This window comes from Aphelocoma coerulescens, chromosome 8 (assembly GCF_041296385.1).
Source record: "Aphelocoma coerulescens isolate FSJ_1873_10779 chromosome 8, UR_Acoe_1.0, whole genome shotgun sequence".
NCBI classification, from domain to species: Eukaryota; Metazoa; Chordata; class Aves; order Passeriformes; family Corvidae; genus Aphelocoma; species Aphelocoma coerulescens.
Genome location: NC_091022.1, coordinates 11,551,684 through 11,579,654, shown reverse-complemented (window position 1 = coordinate 11,579,654; position 27,971 = coordinate 11,551,684). Strand labels below are relative to the sequence as shown.

Here is a 27,971-nt window from a genome sequence, read left to right as displayed (position 1 = left end):
CCCCCACAAGAAATAAAAAGAGTAGGTCTTACATAGCGCAGGACTGATGACATGAGTGTGGCACCAGTGCCAGACACTACTTCAGGGACTAATGTTGTAGATGTGAGGAGACAATTCAGTGGGAGTTGTTGAATATGACTGTTTGATAGCAATCTTGAATTGTAGAGCCAAGTTCAAACAAGAGCTGGGGTCTGTCCGAAGACACGTTAGGGGTGTTGAATTCCTTTGACATTGTTTACAACATTTTTCCCCTTAACATAGTTCACAACAATGTGTAAAACCATTGCCGTGCTTTTAGTGCTATTTTCAATTTGGCACCATATCAAAAGAATGTCTTCTTTAGAGATGGAATTTATTGATTTTTCTCTCTCGTTGGAAATAATCCACTTCTGCCTATAAAATGTTTTTGTGTAACACTCCTGCAGACAAATTTAGCCATTGGTTCGGATAGAAGTTCGGATAGCTCTACCCATGGCCCCCTTGCTGTACCAAAATTCTGCAAATTGTGTTCAACAATCATGAAATCAAACAACAATTCTACACCACATTTGTCTCAGGAACTAAATACAAGTACAGGATGTGTAAAGGTAAAATTGTGTCAGCAACCTCGTTCTGTTATCTTGCAGCAAGCTTTCTTACTGTTACTGGGTTTACATGGTTTTGTATAATATATTTTATTATCAATGCGTCTTTTGTGGGCGTACATATCCATTGATTCCAATACCCTGTTTTTATTTCTTCCCCTGGTGCTGCTTGGAGTGCCAACACTGCCTAAGTGTCATGAGTTCTTTAAATTCCTTTCCGCCCCGTTTTTCCTCCCCTTTTCACCCGTGCTTTGGCTATGCACGAGGTGCGGTGTAGCTGCGCTGCCCGGGCTGAGCTTGGCCGTACGGAGCGGCTGGAACGGGCTGGGATCCGGCCCGCGCCGTGCCCGCGCCTCAGCCCTCGCACCCGGCCCGCCGCGGCGCCCCCTGGCGGCGCGGGCGCTGCCGCGGGGCCGGGCCTGGGCGGCGCCTGGCGGAGCCAATCGGGCGCGCCCGGCGCGTTCAAACGAGGCGGGGGCGGCGCCGCGGCCCGAGCGGAGCGCAGCGGGGAGGGCGGCGGTTGAGGAGGGGCGCGCTCAGGTGAGGGGCGGCCCGGGCGGACCCTTCTGCGTCCCGGCGGGGGCTTCCCCTCCGCGGGCTGTGGTTGGGGCAGCCGCAGGGCTCTGGGCTGTGTGGGGCGGTGGGTCTGGAGGTGCTGCTGCCGCCTCCTCGCCCTCTCCCCGAGGGCGGGCCCGCGACACAGCCCCGCGGCCGTGCGGGGTCTGCCGGGGCTCGGCCGGGGAGAGAGGGGAGCTTTGCTGAGGGATAACAAAGCTGCCGGTTCCTCCTGCGCTTTCGCCCCGCTTTGAGCGCTTGGGCTTCGTCTCTAGTTAGTGGTTGTAATTCTTTAAAAATGAGGAATGATCGTATTTCTTGTTCTGAGTTCAGTTCTCTCGAACTGAACCTCATTCCTTGTTTTAGAACGAAGGAGCTTTTAATGGGGAGTTTCGCTTTTCTACAGACAAAGTTTGTGACTATTCACAAGGCACAGCTGTGGCGAGAGGAGGGGAGAGCTTACAAGAGTTACGTTAAAGCTGTATGGAAAGGATGGACTTTTCAGAAAACACTAAGACCATTCATAGCTTACATCCGTGTTTCTCTATTTACTGACTGCTAGAGGGAACCACAAAGTTTGTATTTTACTATTCATGAACCATAGTTTCCTGTCTCAAACTGGATTGAGCAATAAATACACTGCTCTGAAATTTTGGTATTTTCCTCACAAGTTGTTAGCTATGAAAACTGCAGTCGTGACATGTGTAAGTGGATGTAATTGCATAAAGTCTGAGAGTACTCTGAAAGCTATAACTTAAAATTGCAGCATTAAAGGAAACTTTTGTTGGAGCAGTAGCTAAATGGTTTCTTCTACATCGCTTGCTCTCATCTTGCTTTCCTTTTTCCCCCCAACCATGTACTGCTGTTGTTAATGATATTGCAGCTTTTGAAGGATCAAAGACAAGTGACTTCTCATTGACTTGTAATAGTGAATTAATTGCAGCTGGCAAGTCTACAGTGGGTACTGATATCAAACCTGTTTACAACCCAGTAACTCTGATGCAAATGCAACAGGGAAAACATACTTTCCTATACAGATTACATATATAGACCTTTTGAAATATTTACATGTAGAAAGGACAGAGAATATATTTTGCAGTTTTCTTTTGTCCCCTAGGCTAGGTATCTCTTATTTTGCTATGTGGCTATTTACTAGAGTGAGCTAAAATAATATCTAAAGGTATTAGTAGTCATCTTTATTAACGGTCCTATTCTGATACTGGGTTATATATTCCATATCAAAATCCTGAAAAAAATCTGCTTCACATGTTCACAGACTTCCTATTCAAGGCTAACGTTGTTGTTCTATTGGAGTCTGTTGCCTGTGAAACTCTAAATAGCTGTGAGTGAATGGAGGCACAATCTGGAATTTCCTTACTTTGGTAATCATGGTAGATCACTTGGAAGAAATATCCATGGTCATCTTTGTTGCTAAATAGTTATATTGTTCTTTTTACCAACTGGTGCTTTTTTGTAATGGTTGGTTTACTTTCTGAAACAAATCATAGGATTCAATGAATCAAGTCAAATAACCTGCTGTTGTTGGAAGCAGTCATTCAAATATAAAGTAATTTCTTTAAATACTGGAGGTGAGGCAGGATACTAAGTGTTCTTAATGTTTGGGAACGTGTACTGCAGCGTATGTAAGGAGCTCCCTGTGCATCAAAACATAACTCACACTGGACCTGAGCATCGTAAAAAAAATTTTGCTTTGTCTCCCCAGATTCCTCATGAAGCAGCAACTAGAAATAATCCTTTAGGAAAGGTGCTGTACTTGTTAACATTTGGGTTTTAATTTGCTGGAAGACAAGATGCCTATTTACACAGTTCCTGCCAGGAGCCCCGCTGGGACACGATGCACGGCCACTTTGCCAAAGGCTTCCTCGCACAATACCCTGGCCAGCAGCAAAGCATCTGGGCAGCAGCTGAGGTCACAGGTGTTGGGAGAAAAGGATAGTCTGTCTTCATGTCCTGAGAATAAGACTGAGGAAGTAAATAGGACCTATGTGATTTCAGCTTGTGAAAAAGTGAGTGATGCATCAACTACTTTTAAACTTGAGGGCAGATTAACACTCCAGAGAAGAACTGGAACAAGCAAAAAATCAGTGTCTGGTAGTGACACAACACAGGGCACAGAAGAGCTACAAACAGAGAAAAGACTTACTTTGCAGAGGCGTGTGAGGACTGGGTCCACAGAGAGGAGTAAAATTAATCAGAATATTGTGCCTAGAAAAGAAAATTATGACTTTGATGCACAAAGAAATGGCAAGATTACACTTCCACAGAATATTAAGGGTACAAATGGTGTTAAACCAAACTTGAAGTTAACTGAGAATCAGTCAAGTATCAAGTTGCAGCATAACCTGAACAGCAAAGATTCCTTTGGTTTAGTTGGTTGTGTCTGTGAAAATGCTATCTCCAAGTGTATAAAAGGTAAGACAAGCACTGCTGACACAAAGTTTCGAAATGAAGTTCCTAAATCAGAACAGTTAGTTACTTCAAAATGTACTAATGGGCTATCAGGAGAACAACTGAATGAAAAAGGCAATATAGATAAGCTAGCTGGAAAGCAAAGAGTACAGCACTTGATGATAAAGCATAGCAGCTTGGAAAGACCAAGGACACCAGCAAAAGTTTTAACAGAAAGATTTACACTGACGCCAATGAACAGCACTTCTCAAGATCAGCCACCTCCGAAGCCAGCCTCAAATGAACGAACACCTCATCTGCAAATTTTAGCCAAAAAACTCCCTGGTGTCTCCAGCTCTCTTCCTGTGAGTACAGGTTCAGAAGCAAAAGTGAACACAGAAACTTTAGCTGAGAGCAGCAGCACTGGGGAAGATGTTTTCAAAGTGAAAAACAGCAAAGTGATTGTAGCTGTGCGGGTGCGGCCCTTCAATAACAGGTTTGTATCCTGGACTTACTTCTGGTGCTAACAGTGTATGTTGATTTCTACTTTGTACTTTTTGAGTTATTTAAACATTGACCCAATAAGGATATCAGATAACTTCCAAGTATGTATTATACTTCATGCAACACCAAGATAAAGATTTTATTAAGACACTGAATTGACTTTATAGGTGTTTGGTCTATTTTTTGCATATTCATTAACAGAAGTATTTTGAGCCTTAATACCTTTCCTCAAACAGGTATTTTTAGCAATGATCACTGATCTTTTTATTTTCCATTAGGCAGTAGATTGAAATTACTAACTCAAAGCATGTAGCTTATATTTTTTTTATTTTCCACACTTCCCATTCAGAGAGAAAACTGAAAACTCATTCCCTGTAATCTCCATGAGTGGTTCAGAGACAATTGTACGAAATCCATGCACAAACCAAGTTTACAGCTTCAGTTACGACTTCTCGTTCTGGTCTTTTGACAAGGGTCATCCTAATTTTGCAAGCCAAGCCATGATTTATAAGACTTTGGCACAGCCACTCCTTGAAAGAGCTTTTGAGGGATACAACGCTTGTCTTTTTGCTTATGGGCAGACTGGCTCTGGAAAATCGTACACGTAAGTTGCTAATAATAATAGTTAAAATTCCATAGGAGACAATTGTTATGGAGTGTTAAGTCATGAAAGAGATTGTATGGAACAGATTTCAGAGTGATTGAATTGTGTCAAAATGTTAGTGTGTATTTTAAAAATAATTAAACCAATATTTATAGCAGTTAAGCAAAAGTTAACTTTGGAATATTTTTATGTATCTGACCCTGACTTCTTTCTACTTTTAATGAAGAAAATAAAAACTTTTCAGTTTCAGAAAACCTTTATCATTGCAGAGAGCTTCTCAAACTCTTCCAATGTAGTTTTTCACCACTGTTTGCTATTTTGTGCATGAAGCGACATAGTAAAATATAGCATGTTTTTTGGAGAAGACATTTAAGAGATCATTATAATTATGGTCCTTAAGCTTCAGAACTTTAAATAGAGCCAGATGTTTGTGGCACTGCTTATTTGAAATCAAATCTTTGCAAAAAATAATCCCAGATAAGTAACATTTTTAGGGTTTATGGCCACCTGTGTGTATCTTATTTATATTTTGAAATAGAATGCTTAGTGAGCTATTTGGTTTCCAAACATGCATCTATTAAAATTAGTTTGAGTTTTATAATTCCTATCAGTACTATAGACTTCTAATAAAGGTAGTTGAGGATCAGAAATGTTTCAGTTCAATTTACAATAAATACAGAATTTACACAGAAGTAAGTTCTCTTTTAAGTGGATGAACTCAGTTTTTACTTATGCTGTTGTTTTTACCTTGGCCTAAAAGAAAGAGAACTCTGAATTGCAATTGTTATCCTATCTGTAGGTTTGTTGGGTTTTTGTTGAGATTTTTTTCTTTCACTTAATGACTTACTTTCACCCCTTTGTGTTTTGAACAAGGCTGAAATTAGTATCAGGGTCCTCTGGTCAAGTTTACACAACAAATTTCTGCTGTGCAGCCGTGTGTGTCTCTAGACTGTAGGTGGATTAGTCCAGTGCACTGGTGTTCTGCTGTGGCAGAACTCAACAGGGAAAAACTGCACCAGAGCTGGAGACGGGCTTAGGTTACACTGGAAGTCTGCAGAGAATATAAAATGCAGGCATGTTAAGATATTAAACATCTATAGGTTTAGTGTTTATAGTGCAACATATTCTTCAGCTGCTGTAGAGTCTTTATTTTACTTGGGTTTTCAACCCATTTCTCAATGGATGAAATAGAAAATACCTCTGAATATCATCTTGTCCAACTCCACACTTAGACAAGCACCGATTTAGACCAGGTTTATTTCTGGTGCTTATTGTTGTATAATTTAGAAATGTATGGCATGGCAGCTTTAGAGCTGTACAGTTAACATTAAAACTATCTATGGAGAGTTACAAAGCTAAACCAGCAGGATTTTTGTAACTGCAGGATGATGGGATTTGATGAAGACCGAGGAATAATTCCAAGACTTTGTGAAGATCTTTTCAATCAAATAGCACAAATGGACAAGGAACAGGTGATATGCTTATGCCATTGACTTTACATTGGAATATGAGGAAACTGATACCTTAGTGCTGATCCATCTATTAGTGTTCATATTTTTTTGCTGATTCAAGTCTTATTTCTGTTCATAGCTCTGATTCAAGGGGTTCCCTAAACAGTCAAAATCAACTTTTTTTTTTTGCTTCCTTAATGGCAGTAATGTGAGAAGAAAATATGGGCATGATATTTTTGTTGCATCACTAGACTAGGATTCTTTCCTCTATATTGCATGCCTTACAGTATGAGATTTATATAAGTAAGGAAAGGCAAAACAAAATCCCAGTGGGCTCCATACTTTCAGTGGAGGCAGTAAAATAGAGCTCAAAAATATGAATTTATCATTAAACATCATGTATCAAAGCAAAATACATTGTAATAATATTCCAATTCTAGTATTCTAGCTGAAACAAAAAATAACTACCCCCACTTCCTTTGTATTTTTTTCTCTGTGTGGTTGGTTGTGTCTGTAATGATGGACTTGCAGTTCAGTAGACCTTAACATTCAGTTAATCTTATTCGGGCAAACTTTTCCATTTTTAAGTATTCCAAATTTCTTTACTGCTTTATATTTGAATTCTAGACTTTGAATCCTAATACCTGTGAACATGTAATAGTTTAACCCTAAAGCAGATTTGATAGACACTGAGGAATTTAAGAAAGTTATTTATTGCTGAGTTTGTTTATAAAGTATAACGTCTATAAAATCCAGAGCTTTTTTCGTTCCTTTGCTTATGCATTGTAAGTGATTCCGTGGCAGTGAATTGTCTTGTCTTTCTGATTCCAGTGCTTTAGGGGTTTTGCTACAGTCTTCCTTGTCTCTTAAAGAAAATTCCATTTTATTTGAAAACAGAAAGACGACCCAGATGCCTTCAGAGGAGAAAGATGTGTTTTCATGGCAGTGTTGTTGTGGTGTTTTTGTTTTTTTTTAATTGTTGTAGGTAGAATCAAAGCTTACCTTCCCATTGGGTCATTCTGTTCCAGTCAGGATGTTGACAACATCAATTCATGTGTTCCCTGTGACAAATACCGTGCTGTAGAAGCACAATACCTAAAGGAAAGAGATGAGTGCAGGTGCAAACAAAGCTATGGTTTTGTGTACTAAAAACCCAATGCTGAAACTTCTGAAGTTGATAATATACTTTTTTTTAGTGCTTTATAGCTTCCATCTAGGAATGTCTATGGATGGAATTTCAATGAATTGTATTTTTGATCTTAGCAGCGGGGTTACAGTAAATAACCTTTAAGGGTCCCTTCCACCCCAAATTATTTCATGATATCATTTCTCTTGGAAAGTCCTTTCAGCACAAATGTTTATAACATTGAAAATCAGGATCTGACAGTTTAAGTTAATTTTTGAAGCAAAGGATGATCAATGTGTTTTGTGGACTATATTAGTAACTATTAATTTTATTAGGTCTTGTATCATCTTGAAATGAGCTTCTATGAAGTATACAATGAGAAAATTCATGATTTGCTTGTCTTTAAAGCTGAAAATGGACAGAAGAAACAACAAGTAAGTTGCTCACAGAATCAAGTATCTGCATAACCTCCAAGTAGTGGCATTTATTCTGAAACAAAAATGCACAAATGACAAGTCATCATTGTTTTTTGTCTAAGTACATTAGTTGTGAATAATGGGATTCAGGTAAAAAAAACAAATAAAAATATTACCACATGACTTAAAGCAAAATGCTTGGCACTGGAGAAATGCTAAGCAATGCTGAAATAGAAACAAAATGATTTAGTAGAATCTATCAAAATAGTTAAAATCTCCCCTTATCTGCAAAATGAAGATAATCTTATCAGCCTTTATAAAAATCCTCCTAGGATATTATATATCTAAATCTCCAGGTTGTAATAAGAATCTTCAGTACAATATGATTTGAGTTATAGTCCTGTAATTTAGATGGAGTTTTCTTTTTTTGTTGACTGGTTGTCTCTCAAGGAACTGGAGGGGGTGGAAAAGAAACAAGATTGGCCTGATTAACTAGTTAACGATCACTAGTTAAACTAGTTTAGCTAGATTTTAGTGTTTGTGTATTAGAATATGTAAAACCATAAATTAAAGAAATTTGTTTGACGTAGTGTATGTAGGGAAGGAATTTATCACGTCTGATTTGTCAAAGAAAAGTACTTCCTATGCTTTGACATTGAACACTATCCTGGCCACTTGTGTGTAAACTGAGTATTAGTTTATGATAAAGATGATATGCAGCATTCAACTTGCTGTTGAAATAAGTCCTTTAACCTAAGCTTGGGACCTAGGTGGGTTTGTTATAAAAAAGTTAAGGCTCTACTCTCTTGTCTAAAGTAGGAATGCTTTCACTCTGAGTTTGGCCGGTGATTTTGGGGTCAGCTACTTAGAAACATAATAGATCTATGTTGCAGAACTTTTTTTTTTAATTTAAGATATTCCTGAGTGCTAGATTTAACTACTACACTCCTAATAAATTTTATTTTGAAATTATTCTCATCAGCTTCGTGTAAGAGAACATCCAGTTTTAGGACCATATGTGGAAGGCCTGACAGTGTAAGTTTTAACTGTACTTATTTTAATAGATGTATGGTGTAATCCTGAAAGAGTGGGATAATTATCTTGAGGATCCATGAAAGCTTGTGTACTCACCAGTAAATTAAGCAAGATCCCAGTGTTACATAGTTTTAGAAAAATGCATGATTAGCTTTATATATTGTCTTTATTGCCTTAGCGAAAAAAGTGTGTGGAAGTCTCAAGACAAGTGAAGCTTTCATTGTATATTTGTTTTCTGTTTGTAACTGGGAAAATGTTTCAGAACTCAGGTAGCAGGGAAATCTGTAGAAAGAAAACTGTCTGAACCCAAACTTTTCTTTTTTCCTCCCATTCTAGGAATGTTGTCCGTTCTTACTCTGATATTCAGGTAAGAGTTATTTAGTTACTAAAAGGGAATACAAATATTTCTGCCTGCTCCTTTTCTGCTTACTGCTGAAAAATAAATTCATGGATGGGAAGCAAATGCTTAACAGACTGTCCAGTAGTCTATGATATTTCAGCTGGTTCTGTAAAAGTGTGATGAAGACTAGTCTTGTATAATGGAGCCGAGTAGATTTGTACCATCAAGTGTCACTGTACACGTGGTTATTTCTAAAGTTTAACTTCTAATTCCTCTCTTACAGTCATAATTTGTGTTAGTAACTGTATTTGCAAACATTTAAATATTCAGCTAACCATCCAAAATAGGGTTTGGTTTCACTTTCTGACTTTTGTCTCCTACAGAGTTGGCTTGAACTAGGAAATAAGCAGAGAGCAACAGCTGCTACAGTAATGAATGACAAGAGCTCTAGATCTCATTCTGTCTTCACCCTTGTTCTGACACAAACCAAGGTATTGCTGGGATTTTTTTGTATCTATTCAAATCTGGTAGTAAAAAGTTCTTTCGTGTGCTGCCTAGAAAGTTGTGAGAATATACCTGAAGAGCTTTGAGTAAAGCACAGGGCATTTTAACATGGCTTTCTACACAGCAAACTTGTTTTATTTTACATTCTTTGAGTAGATTCTGATGTCTTTGTGCTAAGTATATTTATAGCAGCAGTATAAATATGTCTAGGCTGACAGATCTAGGAGTAGTTCCAAGCTTCTCAGTGTGACTTTTGAGATGTAACAGGAATCCTAATTGAGGCCAGATTGAATTTCACACTGCTGCCAACACATCTTAGCTTTTTAGAAGGTTAGGCTGTGTGAGGTGCATGGCTGTGCTGAGTTCCTGCAGGCAACAAACTGGGGCAATGGTAGGAGATGCAATTTCTGCTCAGTTTCAACACACTTCACTGAATAAGTGGTTTCTTGCTTCAGGATGCCTCTTCCCCAGGTGTCTCCAGGATATAGGGACTACAACTCCTCATCTGATTTGCAGATGCTTAGAAGACAAAAACCTGACTTAGTGATGTGAGCCTGAAGACAGAAATGGAATAGGTAGAGCTCCTCTGGAGTCTACAGACTGTCAGTTTTCTCCATTGACAAATGACTTGTTGGTGTGGGAGTTTTTTGTTCTTGATTGGTTTAATTTTTTGTCCCAGCTTCCTGGATTTTCTCCTTTCTTCTTCCCTTTGCCATTCTCCCCACTAGATTATTGATTTTTCTCTATCATAACTGGTCTTGAGCTTTTTCTGCCGACTCCTTAACTGATCTTCATTGGTCTAAGTCAGTAACAGCTTACTGATTTGCATGTTTATTGGATAACTGCAATGGGATTGACTGCAGTCATCAAACTTCAGACCCAAACTCCTAGTTTGGTAATCTGTTGTGTTTGCAGTTTATGCTTATGCAGTTATTCAGCCACAATCAACTGATACTATGGTTATAAGTCTGAGCTTAGTCTCCTTCAAGGGATGTACACAAGGTATCTTATCAAAAGTTAAAAGTTTAATGGAAGCATGAATTTTTTATGTATTTAATGTGAACAGCTTGTTAGATTTCTGCTTGTCCTCAGGCTTTTTATTTTGTTTTGAATGCCAGCATCTCCCTTTCTTTCCAGGTAGAATTTGTGAATGAAAAACAGTGTGATCGTAGGCTTACCAGTCACATAAATCTAATTGATCTAGCTGGCAGTGAGTGCTGTACAAAAGCTCAGACCACTGGAGAAAGGCTGAAGGTAAATCAAGAATGGAAATTTGTGGAAAAGGATTGACTCCTAAGAATACCCTTAAACTCCAAAGCATGCTCACCTAACTTTTGGGCAGGAGCTGTATCTATAAAAGGATATATGCAGCCCTTATGCTTGTCGGTATTTCATCGCATTTTGCTAGTGAGGGTGAGTGGCCTGAAGAAGCTGTTTGGACTGTGCAATGTGGCAGATCTTCTTTAGAACACCTCTCCCCATGTTATGCAGGTCTAATGATCCTGCAGGAGGAGTGAGAGGAAGCTGTTTGTGTGACTTTGGAAATCATTAATTGAATATCACATGGAGTTGAGGCTTTGCCCTTTTTGGGGGCATCTAATTAAATAGATTTTTTTAATAAGAGACTTTATTTCAAGCTGTCTTTGTAAGTTTGATGGTTCTTAACACTACTTATTTTAAAGGCAGTCTTTGTTCTTTCCAAATGAAGATGCTCTTGCATCTTATTGATCTTGTAATAATGTGGTACAGCTGTAGCATACATTGAACAAACATAATTAATCAACAGTACAGTTGATAACATCACAAAAGAAGCTGCAACTGTATTATAAATATTTATTTTTGCTTTGTGTAGGAAGGTGTGAGTATCAATAAATCACTGTTGACCCTTGGAAGGGTTATTTCTGCGCTCTCTAAACAATCTCAAAACGGAAAGAAAATGTTCATTCCTTACCGGGAATCTGTCCTTACTTGGTATGTATATTTCAGAACTTTTTATATAGAAATAGAGGCTTTCTGACATTGTGGTTTTCTCATCTATTCATGAGGCATCACTTCCCATCCTTTCTCTCGCTCTCTCTCAAATGACCTGTGGAGGGAAGAAATCAGCCTGTTGCATCAGATATAGACCAAACAGGAGCTTGGTTTGTGTTTTAAGTAGCTAACAGTCTCTCTCAAATAAGTAGCAACACCCTGGGTATTTTGTATTTAATCTGTTCCACTTGGGAAATTTTGAATTTTTCTGTCAGTATGAGGGCCAGGGATTGATTGCTGTTCTCCTGTCCACTGAAGGTTGTTAAAGGAAAGTCTTGGTGGGAATTCCCAAACGACCATGATTGCCACAGTGAGCCCAGCTGCCAGCAGCATGGAGGAGACGCTCAGCACCCTTCGCTATGCGAAACAGGCTTGTTCAATTATCAACATTGCTAAAGTAAATGAAGATGTAAATGTCAAACTAATCAGAGGTGAGATTGACGTCTGCAGTCTTTCAGGGCTTTCATTTCCATGTGTGTTTAGCTTATTTCTTATAAGAGTTCTTACTACTAATAATCTGTTGTGTTGATTGACTGCTTGTCAATTAGACTAATACAACTTGGAATGTCTTCCTTTAATATTATTGTTCTTTGTGAGCTTTTTTTTCCCCTAAATATAGGTGCTATCTTAGGCTACACTTGAGAACCAGAAATAGAGAAAAGTGTTTGGTTTTTAATGAAATAACAGAATGAATTTTGTACTATTGTACTGAAGTGTATTTTGCCTTCATTTTTTACATGTACTGTTTGTCTGGTTTGTCTAATGTAGAATTAAAAGCTGAAATTGAAAAACTGAAGGCAGCTCAGAAAAGTGCTCTGAACACTGATCATGAAAAATACAGGCGTTATTTGCAGGAAATAACATCTCTGAGGGTAGAATTGCACCAGCAGGAGAGGAACATGGCAGAAATGCAAAGGTTAGGCACTCATTAATGTCTTAATTTAAAATGGAAATGGTAAAATGTATACGCTGTAATTTTTCTCCTAATATATTTTGTTATTTTCTCTGTATATTAAGGGCCTGGAAAGAAAAACTTGAGCAAGCAGAGAAAAGGAAATTGGAAGATATAAAAGAATTGCAGGTACATTTTTTTTCTATAGGACATAGTACAGAAAATATAACCTCAGCAAACCTTGCAGAAGAATGAGTAGCTGTAAGATTTGGTTTCCTTAATGCTCTTCTTTTAACAGATTGTTATGACTTCTTAGAAAAATTTAATATGATACTTGAATGCATAAAGTAAATTGTTTTTTAAAGCAGAGCTCTTTTTTATCTAGAAAGCTGGAATTGCATTCAAAATGGACAATCATTTACCAAACCTTGTCAATCTCAATGAAGATCCTCAGCTTTCTGAGGTGCTGTTATATATGATCAAAGAAGGAGAAACTACAGTTGGAAGGTGTACACCAAATTCAAAACATGATATCCAGCTTTCTGGAGTGCTGATTGCTGATGACCACTGGTTTGTAGTGTTCTTTTTTTATACTTTAAGTTTCTTCTTGCTCTTCCCTTTCATTTGGAGTCACTCTTCCTTCTGGCAGTAACAAACTATAGTTTTCTAGCCAAGAAAATACTATGTAGGGATATTTTTTGTACTGCTCAATGATTAAGGCAACTACCTTCTGTTCCCTCTAGAAATCTGTTAACCAAGGTAGTTTAATTTTTGTTCATTTCATTCATGTAGCAAAGTTTTCTTCTGCAGCATTTCTGCATGAATAAGTCCTGATCAAATGATGCCACGTGATAGATAAATGTTACATTTAGTTCAATGGAAAAGTGAAATGCCTTGACAGTTCTTACTTTAATAAAAATAGACAGCAGCTTGACTGTACTGCAGAAATATTGCTTAAAGTGCATTTCATGCAACTGATCCCTAAAAAAATGCTGTAAGAAATGTAACTAATCGGTTATTAAAAACATGAAAGACACATTATCAAATAAATGCGCAGATGGCAGGATATTGTAGTAATTTTTTAGCAGTGGATTCTTAGATATAAATATAGGTTCTCTACCAAAATATAGGCTGTTGTTCATTAATTGTGTTGTACCTACGTAGTATGAAGACAATACACAGAAAAACAATAACAGAACACTATCTAAAGCTGAATTTTAGTTTATTAAGAAACATCACTTGCAATTATTGTGAGCTACTGATACTGTAAATGTTTCTTGTTTTCAGTGTTATAAAAAATACTGCTGGCAGAGTAAGTATTTTTCCACTTAGAGAAGCCAAGACATACGTAAATGGGAAGTGCATTTTGGACCCGACAGTTCTGCATCATGTAAGTAATTGATTTGGTAATAGTAATTTGTGCATGTGTGGGTTTCTTTGCTTTGTTAGTGTCTCAACTTCAGACTGCAAGTTTTCTGAGAATGCTCTGTAACCATAAATATTTGTCTATTTCTCTTTGATTTCTAGCTTCATCTGCATGTTGTAAACACTGAAAATTTTCTTATAAATCTAAAAGTTTTAGGTGGATTTTTTTTTTCCCCAATAGGGTGATCGAGTAATCCTTGGGGGAGACCATTATTTCAGGTTTAATCATCCAGCAGAGGTTCAGAAAGTTAAAACACCTTCTTGTGGGACTACATGTTTGCATGATGGTCCAAAAGATTTTGAATTTGCAAAGAATGAGCTGCTTATTGCACAGCGAACACAGTAAGTATTGATTCTTCTTGTTCTGAAACTAAGCTCAGTTGCTAATTCAACAATGCAGTTAGTTTTAGAAATAAGTGAAGATTATTAATTATTTCACAATGGCGTAGTTGGAAAATAGCAACTCCATTTATAATGGAAGTCACAGACATAGCTGAAATGATGTATACCTCTAAGGTTCAATCCCCACAAGCTAATCCAGGTACCAAGAATGTAGACCACTATTAAAGAAACACTGAGCTCCTGGGGTCCTCAGAGTAGTGTATCTCTTTAATTATTTTCTCTCCAAGCATATGATAAGTCTGAAAATGACTTTTGATGTTTTAAAGAGATTTAAAGTCTGAAAAGTAAATCCCTTAGGAAAATGAAAAGAACCCAAAGTAATAACCTGAGTCTTCTGTGATGGTGGAGAGTTTGAGAAACAGTGAAGTGTTATTTGTACTTACTTCATTATGGGAAGTTATTAAACTGTAAGTCTCATTGATTTAAAATTTAATTTTGCATCTTAATGTGATTTAGTGAGGTTCTATTGCAGTCTTTAAATCTGTGAAAATGATGTAATAAAATAAAAATGGAACTTGAGTGGACTTTGAAATTCTGGAATGTCTTCCATATTTACATTGGAAGTGTCTACATTTTGTCCATGAACTCAAAAACATGCAAAATATGAGAGTTGTTTTGTTTGAAAAAACCTTAAACCCTCATGACAGAAAAAAAGCTTATAATCTTTATGCAGCTTATGAGAGATAAACAGCAGCAATCTAAATGTATGACACTTATAGGCTTGAATCAGAAATTGAAGAGGCACGACTCAAAGCCAAGGAAGAAATGATGCAAAGTGTCCAAATAGCAAAAGAGATGGTTCAACAAGAACTGACCTCACAAAAAGAAGCGTATGAAAGCAAAATAAAATCCCTGGAAGCAGAGGTGGTAAGTTGCCATTGCATCATTACATAAAACATATCAATAAAGTAAACCAGAAACTAGTATGTGTGATATCTGTTTGTTTGGTGCTTGGTTGGAGTTGCTTTGTTTGTGTGTTTTTGGTTTTGGTTTTCTTTTTCTCTTGCATATTATAGCAGCATTGTAGGGAATGCAAAGCCTCATTCTTAAAAAAAAAAAAAGTCAGCCTTAGTAACACAAGAAGTTGTAAAGCAGTTATTCTCTTCAGAGTTATTCCAGGGATTGTAACTGGTAAGCAAAGAAAAATACCTACAGTATCTACCTTATTGCATGAGGCTTTTAAATCACTATACTGGATTAACACAGCTTTTTTTTCTTTCCAAGCTTGCATGCTACTTTGTAGTTGTTTTTTTCAATATGGTTACAACATGCATGAGTTGGCACAGAATATGTAAAACATGGTAAAACAATAATGATGTATCTTATACATACTCTATAGAAGACCTAAGGTGATGCTTCTGAACTGGGATATAACCATTGCTGATGTTGGGCTGTGTAGGTCACAGAGGCTGCAAGTTTTAAATGTGTTGAATATCTGCCTGAGGGATGGGTCAGTAATGCTGTAGAAGCAGTATTCCTTCTCCCATGTCTCCCTTTTGATATTAGAGAGAAGAATCTCGTAAGAAGCAAATCCAAGAACTGAATAACCAAAAAGCCACAACTAAAATACAGGAGCTGGAGAAGGCAAAGAAAAGCCTTGAGCTAGAACTCCACTTCAATAAGAAGCGTTTAGAAATGGAGACCTTAGCTACCAAGCAGGTAATTGGAAAAAAAAAAAAACGTTTTTAGGCAATAAGCTGGGGTTTGTTTGGGGGGCCTTTTTTTGTTGTTTGTTTTTTTAAGAAGCAATTATTGTAAAGGAAATGATTTAAAGTACTTCTGTGTGATTTTATGCATAAGACCTGATGTTTTGTTTGCAACCTGAGTATAGTAATGTATTAATGTTGGGGATTGATTAATGCTGACCTTATTTCTTAAATAATGTGGATGGTTTTGTTCTTGCACCAGAATTTAGCAACCGTTGCCTTTGGCAAAAGTTATTACTCCAGACATTAATGTAAGTAATGACTGAGTCTTGGCTGGTGTTCATATATATCTGACTGCTGCAACAAATGCAAGTTTTTAAAAAAGCTGTTCCTTTTTAATTCCAGTATTTTTTTGAGCATTGCAATATGTAAGAAAACCCAGAAAACTGTCAGTTTGAAAATTAATTATTTTATATCAGTATAGCAGATGTCCAGTATAAATTTAATTTTGTTAGTCTTTAAAATGGCAAGAACAAAAAATTTAGCTTAAACAAACAGTAATAAGAGTTTTAGGTTTGGTTTTTTTTTTTTAATCACTGCCCGTTTTCCCACAGGCTCTAGAAGACCATACTATTCGTCATGCAAAGATAGTGGAAGCTCTGGAAGCTGAGAAGCAGAAGATTGCTGAGGAAATACACAGCCTTCAGAAGAATCACAGAAGTGGGAATAAACCAATGATGGGTATGTATATGCATAATGTTGCAAAGGCAATGCTGGCTTTTCTTTTGCTCAGTGGGCATGGGCGATGGGTGCTGATACAGGAACTTCTTCTGTTCCACTAACACTTCTCTAGTGATCCTGAACAAGAAGAGCCTTCTGGTTGTTACAAACCTTTGCATTCATCATCTATGTGTATTGGACTGTGTTAGAAGCTCTGTTTAATCACACTCAGGGTGGTTAGGTGGACATACATGTAGTCTGTATTTACCCCAATTACTTAAGAGTCCTTCCCTCTCTGTCCACTGGTCAGGCATTAACTCATTGGGGAAACTGGAGTAACAGAATTCATTTTGTTCAGTTTCCTGCCTTGGATTAATAATAATAATATAGTGTCTGGTCTTATGCCTCTGTTTCTGAAATACCTTTTACCCAACCATTTAAAAGGGTTATCTTGCCCAGGAGGGTAAGTTTTTCCCAATGTATTGGAAGTTATTTGAACTATTGTTGGGTAAATTACGTTTGTGCTTTTGGGTTGTGGGTTTTTTTCTGCTCTTAATTTTTTTAACCCTAAAGTTGTTCCATGACATTGTTTGGTTCACTAAATCAGTATCTTCTATATTCTTTATTAGTTCCACTGAACTGGAAGTCTCTGAAGCTGTCTGTGATGATTAAAGAGGCTAATACCATTAGTAATGAATTAGGGAAAAACACTGTTTTCTGCAGGTCAGTATCTGAGTTACTTAATTGTAATGTGTATATGTAATGGATATATAGTATTTATGTGTATATTTATGTATATATTTGAGGGTGGATTCTGGATGTGCAGTGAGCTGTTGGTGTTTCTTTTAACAGTCTTGTGCAATTGAACATGATAAATGAATTTTCCAAACTAGCATTAGCTAAGTGTGTAGTTGAGCCTTGTTACTTTGAAATGGGAATTTCTAATTTGAATTTTAGATCAAAACTTAAAGGTAAGCTATAGACCATGAACTTTGAATTGAGTGTGCTTTGGAGGTGAATCTTCTGATGCCCATGTCCATCTTACTTCGGTTCACATATCAAAGTGGTCCTAAAGCATGTGAGGTGCATAATGTCTCAAGAAACTTTTGTGCCACATTTTTAGTCTTCATATAATCCTACCTACAATTACCTTTTTTATTTTTGCAATATGAAGATGTGTTTTGTCTTGATTTTTGTCTTTTTTTTTTTAACTTTCTCCAATTCTTAGGCATGACAAAATTGATGATAAAACAGGAACAGTGTCCTCTATTCAGGTGCAGGTTCGTAATATCAAACTGGGAATAACAACTTTTTGGAGCCTAGAGAAATTTGAGTGTAAACTAGCTGCAATGAAAGAACTCTATGAGGTCAGTAACAACTGAAGAATAACCACTAATAATCAGTTATTTTTTGTCAAAGATAAGATTTTGATAATGCATACAGAAGGAAAATCTTGTGGTTTTTTGAGTTTTATGTGATATTAAACAGCAAGACACGTGACTACATTTTAGTAAAAACATGCATGTGCCCTTGTCCATTAGACAAAAAGAGTACAATGGAAGAAAATTGCTTTATTTGGGTCATTTTGTGTAGAGAGTAAGAAGCAGTAAAACAAGGACTGCTTTATGAGTCTTTTGGTTGTTCAATTGTTTTATGTTCTAAAAGAAAATTTAATTTTCTAAAGGTATTACTTGAGTTTTCATTATTATCTTCTACTTATCCATGTTGACTATTTTATCACTTTTTTTCTGTTTAACCCTCCTCCTCCCTTGCGTTTTCTTTATTTTTTCAGAGTAGTGATAGAAATAAAGCTGTTGTTGATGTGTTTTATGATCCTGCTGATGAGTGGGAACCTGACCTTTCAGACAGCTCTATTTCCTCGCTTTCCAGAAGAAGGTAAAGTAATTTGTAGCTACTCTTCTACACTTACAGGAAAAACTTGTGTAATTATCTAAATATGCTTTTGTTCTGCTCTCATACACTGTGTCATCTGATGACTCTTATCTTGTATTCACTCATTCTCTTGGATTTCCTCATGGACAAAAAAGGAACAAAAGTTGTGTGTAGAGCTTTCCAAATCTTGGATCATCTATGTATCATCGGTGCAGAGGGAAATGTGTAGTTTTTAATGTTTCCTTCCCACTTCTATACTATCAAAACATTGTTTTTAAGGAGTAAATTGCATATGGTCTGGGACCTTGTATTTGAAGTTTTAGCCTTATAACAATATTTATAACTGTTTCGCACACTTTTGCAAGCTGTAGCTCATCATGGAAATGCTTGACAAGGAGAAATTATTTTCTTTTCAAGGTTTTTCATGTTTTTATTTTATCATCCTTTCTTAGAAGTAGAAGCTTCATGAAGAACAAGAGAATTTCTGGATGTTTGTCTGAGATAAAATTGCAATCTATTCAGAATAAACAGACTTCCTGTATATCAGGTATTTGCTCTATGGCAGAACACCTTTATTTCATACTGACAATTCAAACTGACTACATGCATAAAACATAGGTGCTTCTAATAGTTGTTTATAAGACCACTGTGGTTGGAAAGCAAACTTTAAAATGTCCTATTTATGATACCTTCAAATTCATAATGTCAAGCTGTTAACAGTAGGGGTGTCTGTATATTTGGTTATCCTTTATTAGGGCAAAAACTTCCTGACGAGCACTAATTTAAGAAATTTACCTAAAACGTTACTCTGCTTAACTATGTGGGTTAACTGGAGAAAGAGGCTGAATCCTGATGCACTAATATGAAGACTTCATTTGCTTGTGTTGTTGCTATTCATTCAGTTACTGAGGCTTCCCCAAGCTTTTGGCTGGGTTTTACAAACTTTTTTTTTCTGAAATATAGGATACTTTAGTCTTCCAAATATTTGTGTACGTTCAGTTATTTTAGATTGGCTGGATTTTATTTTCTATTTCTCTCTGTACATTTGATTGTTGAAACAAATGTATTAATGTTAAAGAATTTCACTATGGAATTTGTCTTTGTACTAACTGAATTTATAAACTATTTAGAATGTCATACACTTTTTTTTTATGAATTACTGCCTTGAGTGTCTAGATAAAAGTCATTACAAAGACACACTGACTGCTCACTCCTATGAAGAGTTTCTTGCATGTATGTTTTGCTTTTACCTCATACAGGTTCACTGAACAAGTCCAGCATATGCCCAAGCTTTTCTGAATTGTTTCTTCCTGGAATTTGCAAGGAATCTATAAGTTCAGCTTTAGATTTACTGGAACAGAATCATGAAGGAGGAAAGAGCATAGCAGATAGTCTCCTAACTAATTTGTTTATAATTTTTTCTGGAGCATCTGCCATTTCAAAAGCCTATGAACAGCAAGATGAAGAATGTCAGGAGAACTGTAAGTGTCATTTTCATAGCGTTTCAAACATTACTAATGACTTGTCATTCAGATGCACAAGCATTCATGTGTTCGTCAGCCACAAGAATTAACATTCCAATGTTCATTTGCAAAGGAGATGGATTTGATAGATCTCTTTCTCTTGTAGTTTTCTCTCTTGATCGTGCTGCTCAGTCCTACAGCATCAGAATTATCTCTGCTTTTGACCAGATTGTGGTTATAAGTAAACTCTGGCTTAATAATGTCCAAAAGTGTCCTGGATCTATAAAAGTTGATGAAGAAATGAAACAGGAAATAAAGAACTTGGGAGGTTATTTACAGTTGCTGTTACAGGTAAAGCATATTAAAGAGTTCATCTGTGTATAGAGAACTTCTTTGCATTAATGCAGTATTTACTACTGGCTTGCTAAAAACACTTAAATGTCCAGTGTGTGTAATGACAAATCAACACACCTAGGGAAGATAAATGGCCAAGGTTGCATTTTTTTCTGGCTAAGCTGGTAGTTCTGTGTGCTAGTGGAGAGTAATGCAGACCTTCCTGTGCCCAGGCCCTGACAGAAGCATTGGTTCTTACTCATAAAATGGTAGAATAAAACACACAGTGATAAGAGCAAATGATAATTTAGACTTTGAAGTGCTGCAGTTTAGAAACTTATAAACCAGTGGCCAGTGAACATTACTTTTGTTCATGCCATAGCCTTGTGAAGTTTTTTTTTTTAAACTGTGTTGTATAATGGTATTGTTGTTTTGTGGTTGCAAGGCATGATTTTTAAGCTGTGATAGATAAGCCATTGGAAGCAGGAAGATGTAAAGCTGAAAATGCCTGAGCATTGTGTGCTACAAACTCTTGCTGTATAGCAAGTATATGTTCTTTGACCAGAGGTGCTTTCTGGTATCAGTGAATGATGTGCCTTTGTTTCCCAGGGGTGCTCTTCAGATATATCCTCGATGGTAGCAGAAGCATGGAGCAAAGTAAACCAAACAGTAAAACAAACAATGAAATACATAGGACACTTGGCAGTAGTCACAACAGCTGATATTTCATTTCCTGAAGAGAACAACATTCCTGCCTCTAGTCTGCAGGTGAAAAATGTTTCTTAGAAATACTGATTATGAATAGTAATTTTGATGTTGAGGTCACACTTTCTATGAGTAACTGTACTCAGAAGCAAATTGTTGCATATAACAACTTCATCAACTGAATTAAGTATATTTAGAGTTTATCTAAAGACTTCATATTTATGGTGAAAATAGATGTATTAATACCCTTAACTTTTTTTTCCTTAAAAGCCACATCCTTTAAATCTGTGTAACTTAAACCTATGAAGAGAAAGAAGTGTATGGTGCCTTTAGGTTTGTACCTGCACTGAATTATACAAGTCTATCTGTCTCACTGAAATTCACTATTTATATTTTAGTAATCTGTGCTTTAAGTGCCACGTTGAATTTACAGAAATCTGACTGAACTTCTGTAGTTCAAGGAAGACATGTGACTGAAGAGACCTGCACTGAATAATTAGCTCAAAATTATTTCTAGCCTACTACAGAAAATCTGTTTTAACTCTAGACCACATCAGATTCTTTAATCATTGCGTTTTGAACCTTTGTTTTAAAAGGAATTTGTACCTGCCATTTATGATGGAGTAGGCTCAGGTCTGGAGTGTCTCATTGATGCTGTACAGGAGAAAGCAAGAATGGTACAGAAAGAACTTGTGAAACAATGTCCACAAAATGAGGTGAGATGAAATTAAGATTATAAACTGCTACTATATCTTGTAGACACTTGATCATGTTTTGTTTTTTGTGCTTCTATTTTAAATCATGAAGATGATACTATAGGGAGTTACACAAAATAGAGAATAAAGTATAAGCACCATAGTTAAAAAACATTTCTGTGACTGAAACTTCTAGTTGGCAAGTTAGGGTGCCCCGTGGAAATACACCATTTTCTTAGTGGGTAAGCCCTTTAGACAGCCTGGCTGAATTCCAAGAAAATACTTAGGAAAGACTGGAATCTTCTGAGTGATCAATTGTTCCTCTGAAGGAAAGCAAAAATTTCTGCCTACTCTGGTTTTCACTGTTGTCATTCTTAATCCTACAGATAGTAGTGAAACCATTGAAAATATCTTATTTCAATTTGTTTGCTTAGCTCCCAAATACTTCATGTTTCCAGAAAAAGCAACGGAGCACTCTTTCTGAATAATGCTGTTTGCTTGCAGCAGATTCCTAAGTATCTGCAGGACTTCTGTGAAGGTTTGTCTCTGATGCAAATAACGTGAAGTTGGGAAAGAAAACACCAGAGCTACCCCTGCTGCTTAGAATGGCAGTGATACAAAATTATGGGACAACCTTTCTTTAGCGAATACTTAAATATGTTCATTTGATCCTCCCATAGTGAGGGGTTTAAAACCTTATAGATGTAATTAATGTTTTCTACCAGTTAATGTTTTCTTTGAAAAATTGCATGTTAAGTTGCAGAAAATGTTACTTCTGCTTTGGGTATTTCTCTCTTTAGTATGTCAGTGTTCGGTCTTATCCTTTTAATGTACTTTGACTTGAATAAAGTGTACAATATAACTAGAAGTTTCTTTGTAGATTCAAAACCGAATAAAGGATAATGTGGTAGCATTAGCCAGATTCCTCGAAAGTAACATGTCTTACTGCAGAAAGGTAAGAGAAATGTTTCAGAAAATGTGTGCTTTGAGTCTGCTGTTTAAATTTTAAGGATGCATTTATCTAAGAAAAGGAGTGTGTATATATATGTACATACTGTATATTTACGATTGCATGATAACACTTCCTATCATAGCAGCATTCCTGTGATTGGAATTGTAACTTTCCTTGCTGCTTCATTTCCACTCAAAGCTCTTTAATTTTACTTAGGATAAAGAATTTCTCAAGGCACTTATATCTTCCTTTTTGTGCTCATCATGCACAGCCTAACTACCTGTTGTGCTTTCTTTTTAAGCTGAAAGTTCAGCAATGCTTGTGTAACTTTTATAACTGCTGCCATAGATTATGACCATAGTTACTGGTATTTTGAATTAAAGCGAGGATAGATGATTTGATCTAAGAGCCAAGCATTTCCTGGATTTTAATGTAATTTGCTTTTTTTCTTCTTTTCCTAACCATGTTAACAATGTGCACTTCTTTTCAGCGTTATCTCACTTCTGTGACGTTATATCAGTTTGATTTTGTTTCACTATTGGCTTGATCTATATGACTGAAACCATAATAGGCATGATTAGTAGTTAATATACTTTGATGTATTTGGTTCTCTTTAAACTGCTCTTTATTAATACAGAAAGAAACAGAATCTCAGTTGCCAGAAGAAGAATCTCTGTATCGAGAAATAAAGAAAAGCACTAAGATTGCTGTGAAGTATTTGGAATTGGAGCAGTGCCTAACTGAAGTCTGTCAAATTGTTTCTTCCGTGTTACAAGGTATTTAGCTGAGTTACCACCTGTAACCTATGGGCTACAGCAGACTTGCAAAGCCAAGGAGAGGGCTATTTGGTCTCTCTTTGCGAAATGCTGCCTTTGATTCTTCTTGTTTCTGTTTTTCATAGGATTATACAGAAACACCAGCCCTCTCAGGAGCTTTGCAGAAAATATTTCTGTCATAGCTGGATATTTTAACAACTATTTCAGTTTATTTACCTTGTCTTCTGCGAACAACCCTATCCAGAAAATGCATGTGCCTTTTATGAACCTGGATGAATTGGACTCTCTTGTTGATTCCCTTATTCTGAATTTTGAACTTGAACAAGGACAGCCATCACTGCAATCTCAAACTATTTGTAATGAAACTACTGAGGCTCGAGGAGGACAGGTTGAAACAGGTCAGGTAGAATTTTCTTGGAAATGTAATGGGATTCCAGAATGCACACAGACTCCAGAGCCTTCACCTGGTAGGATAGAATGGGTGTAAAATGTTATTATCAAGAAATTAAAGAGAACTCTTTCCTATTGTAACATACTACAAAAAACTAAAATTTCTTGCTAATATTATTGAGTGAGTGGTGTGAAAGTAAATGCCACGATTGTATGAGGATAAGTACCCTATATTTCACCAAAGAAAAATACATTCCTTAAGAGGCTGTTAAACTTCAAAATATAATTTCTTCTGTTTTAATAAATTCTATTATTACCTAGGTTTATAAGAAATAATTTAATTTTTTTGAATTTTTGCTTCACCTCAGCTGCATTATGATCTGGTAATGCTATTGCAACTTGAAAGTGTTTTTTTATGCCTTTTTTTAAACAGAGCAAAAACTTTGTATTTATTTAGAGAAGGACAATGAGAGATAGTAAAAGTACTTTACAACCTTATTTGATGAATGCTTTTTTTAAGTGGTTTTTAGTTCATTGAAGAATCTGGACTTAAAGTATCACAATGATGCTGTTCTTCAACATGATCTGAAGTAAGTTTATGTTGGGTTCATTGCTAGTGAGTTAGCTTTTGATTGCTCAAATCACTTTAACCACTATTCATATTGGAATAGAAGCATATTGCTTCCTGAATAACATATAAATTATCCCAGGTTGCAGAGAGCTTCCCAATCCATTACTTCCTTGTTCTTTCTATCATTGTTTAACATCTTACTTTTAGTCTGCTGGCTGGAGTTAACGGGAAGGATGGAAATTAATTTGCATGGGTTTCAGAAGGCCTGGACTGAGCACAATTTTCTCACAACAGTGCTGAGTAATTTATATGGTAAAACATAAGGTTTTTTCATAGACATTAACGCTTCTGTTGTGGTTTAAGCCCAGCTGGAAACTGAGCACCACACAGCCATTCCCTCACTCCTCCACCAGTGGAGGAGAATCAGATGGGTAAAAGTGAGCTAATTCCTGGCTTGAGCTATAGACAGTTTAATAAGAAGAGCAAAAGCCACACTCACAAGCAAAGCAGAACAAGGAATTAATTTACTGCTTCCCATGGTCTTCCCCATGGGCTGCAGGGGATTCTCTGGTCCCATGCCTGGAGCATGTCCTCCCTTGCTTCATCATGGGGTTGTGGCTCCTTCCCACAGACTGCAGTTCCTCATGAACTGCTCCAGTTTGGGTCCCTTCCACAGGGTGCAGTCCTTAAGGAACAGCCTGCATGGGTCCCTCGTGGAGTTAAAAGTCCTGCCAACAAACCTGTTCCAGCATGGTCTCCTTGCTCCATGGGTCCACAGGTCCCTGCCAGGAGCCTACTCCATCATAGGCTTTCCCTGGGGTCACAGCCTCCTTCAGGTATCCCACTGTCCCAGTGTGGGATCCTCCATGGGCTGCAGGTGGATATCTGCTCCCACATGGATCCATCCACAGGTCCCACTCTCTCTGAGTTGTGTTCACACTGGAGTTCTGGAGTGTCCAGTACAGCAGCACAGAAACAGCAGCAATGCCCTGGCTATGTGCCAGTCCCTGTGTGTCACCACTGCTGTCCTCAAAATGTTCCCAGGCACTGCAGAGTGAAGGGATCAGCAGCACAACACAGGGAAAGCAAAAAGCAGCCACTGATGAGCACTACACTAATGAACTGTAAAGCATCAAGCCCAGGGCAGCCAAAGAGCCATAAAGGCTGTAAATTCCATCTAACACATTCCAATCAGATCTGTTGTTATCTGAAACCCTTTGAGCCCTGCATTGGGTGCCAAAGAGGGCTGCTGTGGTTTAACCCCAGCTGGTAACAGCCCCACACAGCTGCATGCTCACTGCCTCCTGGTGGGACTGGGGAGACAATTGGAAGGGTAAAAGTGAGAAAAATCAGGGGCTGAGATAAAGACAGTTTAATAGGGAAATCAAAAATTGTGCACACAAGCCAAACAAAACAAGAAAATCAATTCACTGCTTTCTGTGGGCAGGTAGGTATTCAGCCATCCCCAGGGAAGCAGGGCTCCATCACATGTAATGGTTACTTGGGAAGGCAAATGCTGTCACTCAGAATGTTCCCCCCTTCCTTCTTCCCCTCTGTGTACTGAGCATGATGTCACATGGTCTGGAATGTCCCAGCTGTGTCCTCCTCACTTCCCAAGCACCCCCAGCCTCCTCACCAGCATGGCAGTATGAGAAGCAGAAAAGGCCTTGGCTCTTTGTAAGTTCTGCTCAGCAATAAAAAAAATCTCTATCATCATTGTGTTTAGCACAAATCTAAACTATTGTCCTGTACAAGCTACCTTGAAAAAAAGTAACCCTACCTAAGCTGAAATCAGCACAGCTTCCAAGGTGGATATTCATAGCTGCCATCTCGCCTTCTGAGGGAAGATGTTCAACATCTTGAGAATTTCAGTCTTTGAGGACATGTCAGACTCTTGGAACTGTTTTATGTGAAAAGACTACAGTAGAAATCAATAATTTTCTTTTGAAAGCTTTCACACTGTAGTTATAATTGATGCTGTTATTCAGTGATTTTGTGCTTTTCTGATGTAGAGGAAATGGGGAAGGTAATTATGCTGATCCAGTTACCCACATATGTATTTCCTAAATACTAGTACACTGTAATACTTCATCAAAAAATGTCTAGGAGTGCAGCCCTGGCACCCAAAATACTCAGCACTTTTTCTTGCTGCTAATAATTTCCTTTTCACATGAGGTGTGATGCTTAATTGCTTTCTTACTGTAAAGGCCTTTTGCAGGTTTGCTCAGGGGTTAAGAAAGTATATTCAGTTGTTCAGATTTTTATGCTTTAAAAATGAAGAGGAGCCTGATATATTTCTACTTGTGTAAATATATTATTTTGTATTTGGCTGAAGTTTTAAAAACTTAACTGGTTCTTCTGCATTGTGTATCTAAGCATGGGAAATGTAAAGAGTAAAACTATATCATGTAACTGATCACTGATTTTTACAACTTCAAATGTAAATTCCTTGTTGATTTTCTTCAGTTGATTTTGAGATCTTCCTTTGTCACAGAGTATTGTTTTCTTGCTCAAAATACTGTAGTGTCAAAATATGAAATATTAGTAAGAGGTGTTTTCTGTAGCTCAAAAGTGAAGCAAGCCATAAAATTTCTTTACCTATGTTTCTTTATCAAGACACATTAACTTTCCTCAATTAACAGCACACAGCTATAGACTGAGTGTTCATGAACTACTCTATGCCTATTAATGTCAGAACAGTCAATCCCTTTCAATATCTGCTAGTTAAGATTATGGTGTTATGTCAAGTATTCATTGCAAAATTACATTCAGGTGTTACTGATATTCCATCTGCTCACGTGATTAATCACGTTAGCTTTTGTTCTTGTATTTAATGAGAAGCATTGCTCAGAAAACACACTGAGATTTTTAGTTCTGTGCATTGTTATGAGATTTTTTGTTTGTTTGTTTTGGTGGTTTTTTTTTTCTTTCTATAACTGAAAACCAAGTTTTTCACAAACTTGAAGCTCAAAATGAATTTGAGTTTTTAGCCTTTTGGAAACTCAGGAACTGACCATGCAAACTAATGGGTTTTGGATAGACTTTTAACTGAGGTATTGGAAGGGCCAACTTAATAATCAAATTTAGTTTTTGCAGGATGAGTGAAAATGTGTCAATAACTTCCTTCTGCACAGTTGAGGTTTGTTGTTTTGAGGGTTTTTTGCTGTTTTTTGTTTGCTTTTTTCTTTTCTCTGTGCTAACCAACTGTGTCTAATCAATCCCTCTCATTCCCATTGTTAATGAATTGTTTTAGAGTAAGATGCTGACAATACCTACTTCTGCTAGTGTTTTCTTCAGCTTGGTGCCCTTGTTACAGTTATACATCATTGAAGTGCTTCATTCTCACAATCTATACAGTGCCCATACATCATCAGTGGGCCTGTGCTCTCACACCGTGCTGCATTAACACATCAACATGCCTAGCTGAGGCCCCAATAATCTGTGGATGTAATATACCATAAGGTAAGGGGTATTTGTAACTACAGGCTAGTGTTCCTATAAATTATCTATGCCAAGGAATTAGCATCACAACCAGTATTTATTAAAACA

The 27,971-nt window shown here is 37.1% G+C and overlaps 1 protein-coding gene across 1 annotated transcript; it reads left to right on the top strand.

The window, feature by feature from the left end:
* Positions 1-1,084: 1,084 nt before the first annotated feature.
* Positions 1,085-27,148, top strand: KIF14 (kinesin family member 14). The gene is made up of 30 exons (XM_069023146.1): positions 1,085-1,124; positions 2,863-4,044; positions 4,402-4,656; positions 6,041-6,128; positions 7,569-7,667; positions 8,632-8,684; positions 9,021-9,051; positions 9,408-9,515; positions 10,666-10,782; positions 11,381-11,499; positions 11,818-11,990; positions 12,328-12,475; positions 12,577-12,640; positions 12,837-13,021; positions 13,739-13,841; positions 14,058-14,218; positions 14,998-15,145; positions 15,785-15,937; positions 16,539-16,665; positions 17,274-17,367; positions 17,873-18,011; positions 18,437-18,540; positions 18,990-19,084; positions 19,797-20,018; positions 20,167-20,351; positions 20,943-21,101; positions 21,635-21,754; positions 22,614-22,688; positions 23,323-23,461; positions 23,587-27,148. Exons 2-30 carry the CDS (start codon positions 2,951-2,953, stop codon positions 23,946-23,948), a joined length of 4,920 nt encoding a protein of 1,639 aa, XP_068879247.1. The 5' UTR covers positions 1,085-1,124; positions 2,863-2,950; the 3' UTR covers positions 23,949-27,148.
* Positions 27,149-27,971: the final 823 nt, after the last annotated feature.